General features: G+C 35.8%; 1 protein-coding gene across 1 annotated transcript in view; it reads left to right on the top strand.

The window, feature by feature from the left end:
• Positions 1-474: 474 nt before the first annotated feature.
• Exoc4 (exocyst complex component 4) overlaps positions 475-8,942 on the top strand; it is a 771,143-nt gene continuing 762,675 nt past the window's right edge. Inside the window, exon 1 of the mRNA XM_015493819.2 lies at positions 475-625. Coding sequence (XP_015349305.2) covers positions 540-625 — 86 coding nt within the window. The 5' untranslated portion in view covers positions 475-539. The remainder of the gene's footprint in view (positions 626-8,942) is intronic.

The following is an 8,942-nucleotide window of genomic DNA, read 5'->3' as shown; positions in this document are numbered from 1 at the left end:
AAAACGAATGTAGTAACATTTAGTTTTAGAAAACACCAAGGAAAACATTTCTATTAATTTTCACAATGATTGAATTTTTTTAAAAAAATCACTTTATGCTTGAAGTAAAAATTTTGCTCATAGACATCACGGAATCCCTTTCATTTAAACACATATATTTACACATTTTGAAGCCATCAGATATATTTGATTCAAAGACTATTAAAATTCTGAAGGCAAGAATACTGAAAAAAGCCAAAGACCTGAATAGATATAAAAGAAGCTGCTCCTTGCAAGACTCAAAGTTGCCATGGTTAAGTTTTCCTGAGCCGCAGAAGGAGAACTACAATTCCCACAATGCTAAGCGCGAAAACGCAAGCCTCGGCTTCACTTCTTGCCGCCTGAGTCCCGCCTCCTCGCCCCAGTGATTGGACTTCCCACTTCCGCGCCTCTGGACTTCCCTTTTCCCATTGGTGGAGGCTTCAGCGGGGTCAACAACGGAGTTCACGCTCGGCCGGCTTGGTTCTGTCAAGCCCACCGGCCTTCCCCTCCGTGCCAAGATGGCGGCAGAAGCAGCTGGTGGGAAGTACAGAAGCACAGTCAGCAAAAGTAAAGACCCTTCGGGGCTGCTCATCTCTGTGATCAGGTGAGGGAGGCAGGAAGCAGCGTCAGGGGACGGGGGCAGAGGCTCGATCTCCGCTGTGGAAGGGAGAAGGGTTCGCCGGGTTCTACCCCGCACACCTTTTCCTTTCCTCCCTGCCTCCCCAGCCCCTCCCAGGGCCCCAGCAGCCCCATGCTTTTCAGCCCCTGTAGTACCCCACTTTTCTCCGGGCTGGGCCTAGAGGGAGGAGCCCCGCTTCAGTCAGTAGGGGCTGAGCCCTCTAGGTTCCCTGGGCCCTAAGAGCACGCAGTTTGGGTTGGTGGAGAGAGCCAGGTGAAGGTGTGTTCATCCATTGATCAAACCTTGATTGATGGGTTGCCTTAGCAGAGCTCTCAGAGGAAGACGTCTTGTTCCCTGTACTCTGGGTGCAAGGCCGGAGACTACTGTCAGGAGTTGCAGATTGTCCAACTCTGGTCACTTTCCACCACTGTGAACGGCCGCAGCCCCATGTACAAGGGCCGGCAGTGGGCTGGTAGAAGGGCTGGGGTTTGAAGGCACACATCTGTTTTCGATTTGTGTTGTGCCGGTTTCTGCCTTTCTATCCGTCTATTCCTTAACAAAACGAAGCAAGTTTCAAATTCTCCTTCACGCATCCTCTTCCCTGCCACGTTAGGATGAGAGTGGGAAAGGGAATCTTTTAGGAACCTGTGTTTTAAAAAAGTGAAATAAATTGAGTACCGTTAAGGATGATACAGGCAATAACTATAAACAACCCAAATTAAAAGTAACGTGACATGTTTTTACATTGTTGGCACTTGAATGTCAAGTCAGTCATTTTCCATGAAACGAACACCGCTTTCTGCTCCTTTCCCCGACCTATGCTAAACTTTTGTTTGAGTTCTTGGAGGGCTCCTGGAATGTCCTGATCATCTTTTTATTTAAAAAACATTTCATCAGTGCACTATAATTATACATATTAGTGAGATTTGTTGTTACATATTCTTATATGCACACCGCATAATTTGGTTTGATCATCTTTTTAAAACTCAGGACTCATCAGTATCAGATAAGTACTAAGCAATTTGAATGAATATATCAAACTTTAATTATTTTATTTTTTGCAATATGGGGTATTGAACCCAGGGGTGCTTTACCACTAAACTATATCTCTGCTTCCCCCTAACCTAACTTTTAAAATATTTTGTTTTGAGACAGTCTAAGTTCCCCAGACCTGTGATCCACCTGCCTCATCCTCCACAGTTGCTGGGATTACAGGCATGTGCCACCATGCCTGGCATTTATTAAAGGACAGTTTACCACTCAAGGACTAATAAAGATCCATTCTCTGGATCTTACTTAGGAGACTCAAGTTTAAGATTATGTCTTGTTAAATCATTTTCAATTCGTTTTATAATTAGGAGAATAATTATGTATGGAAATACTTAATATACTTGGTAGGCCTAACAGGAAATGCTTTTTTTAAAAAAAATTTTTAACATTTTTATCTTATTTATTTATTGTTTACTTTGTCATATGTAAAGCATTATTTGTTAAATGTTTAATGCTTCACATTAAGCCTATATTCACAATATATTTACATAATCATGATTCTATAAACATTGCTTCCTACTTGTGCATGATTGGAGTATCATACTATAATCTCAGACTGATACAATTACTATCTTTAATTATCTTTAACTTGATTTAATTATTATAAATAGTTGTAAAGTGCTTATCAGAGTCAATAAATTCACATTTGCATTTGGAAATGATGTTCTTTTGGATTCTAAAGATCCACATTCTTGCTTTAGCTATACATGTGGTGTATGGATATGTCTCATTATACTAAAATTCCAACTGGAATCTTCATAATTCTCTCTGAAATTACAATAAATGAATTTGGATTTTTAAAAAAATTGTTCATTTTTTCTGCTTTACAGTCAACATTCACTTATAAGAAGTTAGTGCTAGTTTTCAATATGCTGCCTGGCATTTATTATATACTTAGTCAGATTTGAGCAGATCCCCTGAGTTTTGCAAAGACAAATCAGTTATATTACCTTCGAGGGTCTATCTGGGGGATAAATGTTTGTAAGAACTATGACATAAGACAGAAGAAAGAGATGAAGTAATATGGACATGCAGGAATGTTATAGAAGGAGTAGTTACTTCCAAAGAAAGTGGAGTAGGGCCCGGGGAAGGTAGCAGCTATATACAAAGGTACTATTCTCATTTATATATTTTTGATCCTGAAGATTGTTCCTTTTTTTAATGCTTTATGTTGGTTTTCTTCAGTGCCAGTTAAATATACCCTACATGTCTGATATTTGAAAACAGCATGGAAATCAAAAGCTTTTTTTTTTTTTTTTTTTTACTGATACTGACTCAGAAACATACATTGCCTTTGGTGGACTCAATGTGGACTCAATGTGCCAGATGGGTTGCAATATGATTTTGTGATTATTCATCCATCTCTTATTTTATTGGACTTGTTACATTTATTTCCATGATTTGGGCCTGGGCATTTTTTGCTTTTAATTCTGTTGTGTATTAACTGCTTTTCATTTTTCTTCTTTACTCTTGACCACTTGAAAGCTCCTGAATAACACTATTATCATGTCCATTGCAAGTATGGTATTGGTTGGTACCTGATCTAGCATTCTGGGCAAGTTTAGTAAAGATTGGGGTTCAGAGTTACATGTGAATGAACGCCTGGATGTTGTTAGTGCTGAAGTGTTTGTGTTTGTGTTTCAACATTTCTTTGAGTCACAGGAAACTTCAGGATTGAAGTAAGGATGTTGCTCTCCTTGTTGTTTCCTTTCTGATGTGTTTTTGAAATGGTTTAAATTCCATTAATAGTGGCAGTGAATGAGAGGAGGATGACAGGATTCCTTCAGTGTTAAGGATTTGGGGTAAGGGAAAAGTCACACAGGGAAGAATGGAAGGGGGAATATAATTTTTGTTAGTAAATTGTGTTGTAGCTCTAAAGTAGCTACTTTGTATATTTGTACATTTTGTATCCTATTTGTTATCCTTCTTGCAACATTGTATTCATGATTCTTAATTTCTCAAACAAAAACTCCACCTATCTAACTTTTTTCAAATTCTTCTCAAAGACTGTAGCTGTAGTGGTTGCTTTGGCAACAAGCCTCCAAAGAAAAACCCATTTTAGGCTTGTGTTTATTAAGAGGAACCTAGTACATGCTAGTTCTCTTTCATGTTTCCCGATCATTTTTTCATGAAATAAATTACTTGTTAGGGATATAGTCCACTCACTTTTGAAAAATTTGATCATATTAACTTTATCTTTTTATGTCACTGAGCAGTTATTTTTCTTTTTTAAATGTTCATAATTCTTCTTCAGTCCTTTTGCTCAGGTATGTAAAAAATGTCATTTCCTTGCAATACTTTATATTGTTTTTAAAATGCTATCCCTAACAGTTGGAATAGCATTTATTATTGCAGTCATTTTTTAATATTGGGTTTTTTAAAAAAAATAGATAAGATTTAATGTAAGGACAGAGTAGGTGTAGATAAGGGGAATATCTAAGTCTCATCACTATTTCCTGAAGTGGTACTAAATAATTAAATGATGACTCTATTTTGCTAGTATGACAGTCTACCACTTTAAAGCATTTAAAGGCCAAAATAATTTAAAATGTAGTATAATTATAACACAAGTATTATATTTGATAGATGTATGTATTTTTAAGTGCCCAAGACTGATAAATAAAAATTTCTGATCATTCAAAAAATAATGGATAAAAATATTTCAGGACAGTCAGATGTCTCAAATAGTAGACTTCCAGGGCTTTACAAAAGAGGTCTTCAAACTATGGGGTGAGGGGTGGGGGCTTTGGTAAGGAGACAGATGGTGCTTGGGATTTATTCCATTGGAGGCTGCTGCTAACTGTACATTTGGGGTTTAAATCTTGCTACTGGCTCTTTAAAATGGAACTAATTGGGTGGACAGAGTCCTGATTATCTGCTGATGTACAGTTTGGACAGTTTGCATGTGTGTGTGCAGGCGCACACATGCAACCTCCCCCCCACCCCCCAACACCTTTTTGTTTGGTGTGGAGTTGGAAGAGGCAGCCTTTCTACTTGGGGAAGAAAGCAAGATGGCATTTTGAAGACGTTGTCTTATTTTTGTGAGTTCCTGTCAGATTTTTAATTGGGAAATGTGTCTACCACTTACTGTTAGGTGATTTGCTTTCCAATTAAATGTTGCCTCTCTTTTCTTTGTAAGTTGGCCTGTAATAGCCAGTTTAATTGGGGAAACAAAATTTAGTTGTGACTTAAGGAGACCTTATGGAAACCTCTGGGCAGAGCTTTTGTAGACAGACTCCGTAAATGTCAAGGAGAATTGAACACAGCTAAAGGCTCACATTTCCATCAACTTTTGTGCCTTCACAGATGTTGAAATTTCAAAAACTTTCAATATCCTTTATTGTAGACACCAGTTAAATTTGCTTCCTCCTCAGAGTGTATTTTGGTCAGCCCACAGTTAATTCAAAGTCAGCTTTGTTGAAGGGGCCCAGGCTTTGATCAGGGCTTTGAACAAATAGCTTTGAGGTTCACAACAGAGTTTGTGGTGGGAAAGGAATGTGGTCCCTGATCCCAGCTGAGTCCTGGAAGTTGTGGTAGGGGTTGTCTCCAGCACCAGCTCTTCATTTGAGCCCATCTCATCATGACCTCTAGGCTTCTGCTTCTTTTTGTATCCTTGCAGAGTCTTGGCACTAGTGATGCAGTGTTAGAATACGTGGAGACCAAACACTTCACAAACTTTCAGAAAGTTCTGGGACACTTAACAACAGATGTGGAAGTAAAACCCTTTTCTGGTTGAACATGCAGATCTTGGGGATCCATGTCTGTCTTTCTAACCCCACATGTGATTGTTAACACTGGAATTTCTTAAAGTCTTTGAGTTATTTTAGTTTTAATATTTGGTGATATGGTCAAGTTTTTTTTCAAGCTGTTCTAGTTAGTTGAAGACATACGTAAGTGGTTTTGTTTGGTTAGGTAGATATTTACTGTATTACCCATGTTACCAAGTAAAATCCTTGTGCTTAGTTCTCATTTGTAAAATGGAATGATAATTTAATCTACTGTGGTATAGGGGAGCCTTAAGTGAGATATGAGTATATAAAAGCACAGAAAAGTTTGTCAAATGTTCATTTGTGGGATCTGTTGCTTCTTTGGTTAAAAACTTGATTTTAGTAAATTTTCCAGATGACAACAAATATATAATGTGAATTTTCCACCAGAAATATCTTTGCCAGGTTGACAAGAGTGTTTGAGTGAATCCATGTTAGAATATTGTCTTCGTAACTAGAAAGAAAACCTTATACAGCTGAATTAAGATGGCAGCTATTTGATCATTTGAGATTCAGTTAAAGGAGCTAGATTTAAATACCTATGTCTTTGTTTATACTTGTTTGTGCATAAAACATACAAAATAGAAACACAAAATGTAAACCATTAGATTAAATTCAAAATATTTTACAAACAAGAAAGGGTATCCTTGCCTAGATATCCTTGTTGTCCTTTGTAAAAATATACTATACAAATTTGAAACAAGTAGACCATAAAAGAGTGACACTGACCAGTCATTTCCCAAAATACTACCTAGTTGTTTTGTTTTGTTTTTGTTTTTGGTGCGGGGATTGGACCCAGGATCACTTAACCACTGAGCCATATCCCTAATCCTTTTCATTTTTAATTTTGAGACAGGATCTAGTTGCTGAGGCAGGCTTTGAACTTGTGATCTTCCTGTCTCAGCCTCCTGAGTCACTGCCTATTTTCTTTTTCATATTTTCATATGGATTCTGTCCATGGATGTACAGAGGTTTAATAGTTGTAATTATAACAAGCGTAACATTGTTTAACATAACAAACTTTTATATTGCTGTATAACCTTTTTAGTCACATAAGTAGACTGTAGTTTTAAGTGTGGAAAATAACTATATTCTCTCCACACAGAATTAACCACTGATAATACTATTGCTTCCAGTTTAAAACAAAAATTACTTCACTTTTATAAAATTATTATACTCATGATAAAAAATTCAGATGATGAATATGATAACAATTGAAGATGAATACAAAAAGAAATTATTCTGAATTTTATTTTCTGTCATTTATCATCATAGAAAATGGGTGAATCTAACTCTAGATTTCTTTTTCTCTTTTTCTGTGTGCATGTGTGTGAAATGTTGGATGGATAGATAGAAATAATATTGTATGAAATGTGGAATCTTATTTTACATATTGACTTTATTTTCCCTCCTTTTTGAGATATGCAGATAAGTAGTAAAGCATACAAATCTTAAGTATGTGGTTGATGAATTTTCACCCGTACAGATGAAGATATAGGACACTTCCAACATCTTAGAATGTTCTTTCCTTTTTAGTTTTTTCCAATGCATTTCTTTGTGTGCAAGAATATCCAGCTGTTCCAATTCGTTTGTTGAAAAGTCTGTCCTTTCTTCCCTGTGTTATCCTTTGCACTTTTGTAAAAAATCAGGTCACCTTATATATGTGGGTCTATTTCTTGACTCTGTAGTCTGTTCCATTCATGTCTATCTTGATGAATACCACACTATCTTGATTATTGCTTTTGTAAGTCTTGAAAACAGTGTGAGCCACTAAACTTTATTCTACTTTTTTAGAGTTGTTTTGGATATTCTAGTTTCCTTGCATTTCCATGCAAATTTTAAAATGAGCTGGTTTCTACAATAAAACGTGTGATTTTGGTTGGAATTGTATTAAAAGTATATATTAATATAGTGGAATTGACAATATTGAGTCTTCTAGTCTATGAAAGGGGGGATGAATCTTTCCATTTAATTTGACTTTAGTTCTCAGAAATGTTTTCTTTCTTTCTTTTTTTAAAAATAGATTTCAGTGTATAGGACTTTTATATTTTTGGTCATATTTACCTCTTAAGAATTTTAGACCTTTTCAAGTTGTGTTATTGTTCTCTAAAGACTAATTTTCATTTTTTCGAATTCTTTTTTTTGGTGTTAGTACTTTATTTTATATAGTTTGTATAGCTGAACCTTTTAATTCACTATTTTCCCCCTGTTCCTAATCTATTGTTAATTCCATCTAATATGATTTTTTAAATAACTTTTTATTTATTCTTTTATTTTTATGTGGTGCTGAGGATTGAACCCAGTGCCTCACACATCCTAGGCAAGTGCTCTTACCATGGAGCCACAACCTCAGCCTCTCATCTAATATAAATTTTATCTTAAATTATGGTTTTCATCTCTGGAAGTTTTATTTGGGTCTTTGGAAGATATCATTTCTCTGTGTACATCTTTAATTTATATCTTTAGCATAGGAAATATAAGTATTTTATGACTCAGTTTCATTACTAATAACTTTAAAATTTGTGTCATTTCAGGATTAATTTCCCCCCTTTATGTGTTTTGTACTTTTTGATTACATGGTAGACATTGTATATTTTACCTTGTTGGATATTGGTTTTGGATATTTTTGTGTTCCTATAAAAATTCTTGAGCTTTTTTCCTGGGCTGTGGTTGGAAACAATTTTGTCTTTTTAGCTCTTGTTCTAAGTTTTACTAGTTAGGAGCAGAACAACATTTAGTTTATGGCTGATTTTGTTTCACTCCTCTCTGTTCCCTATTACAGTCTTACATTCTGCGGCTTTATAGAGTTAGATTTTTGTTAACTGTTTCAAGCTATGAAATAAGTTATGAACTTGATTCTTATATTAGTGTCCAATTCTCTGTGTACTGGGACTTAGCCTTGAAAAACATGAGAACTCATAATTTAACACAATAATAAGGGAACATTCTTCTGCTACATTTGGCACTGTTGGTAAGAAAATGATACAGTTCAAGATTCCTAGGAAAAACCTTTTTGACTTTTATTTATTCTTGAAAAAGTATTTGTAAAATACTTGCTAAAGGTAATGTAGAATATAATGTAAAAGATGTTTTTCCATTTAAAGGTGCCTATCATTGTGCTGAATATTATAGGAGACATTATTTTGTATTCAAAATGTCACTTGAGAGTTTCCTAGGAATGTATGAATTCAGGCACCACCTTGACTCACCCCCCTGATGTGAATATACATTTAAGTAAGAGTCCCAGATGATTTGAAAGCCTGTGAAGTTTGAGTTGCTCTTAGAACATAATGTATTTGGGGAAATAAAGAATAAAAAACCAATTGGAATTGTTAATATTTTTTAGCTGAAATAATGGTATTATGGCTGAAAGAAAAGTGACCACAACACTCAGAGCGACCAAGAGACCTTTATTGCAGCAGTGCAAAGAGGAGAGAGAGAGAGAGAGAGAGAGAGAGAGAGAGAGAGAGAGAGAGAGAGAGAGA

This window comes from Marmota marmota, unplaced genomic scaffold, assembly GCF_001458135.2.
Source record: "Marmota marmota marmota unplaced genomic scaffold, marMar, whole genome shotgun sequence".
NCBI lineage: Eukaryota > Metazoa > Chordata > Mammalia > Rodentia > Sciuridae > Marmota > Marmota marmota.
Note: the sequence above shows the minus strand (reverse complement) of the source record. Positions and strands in the feature narration are given on the sequence as shown.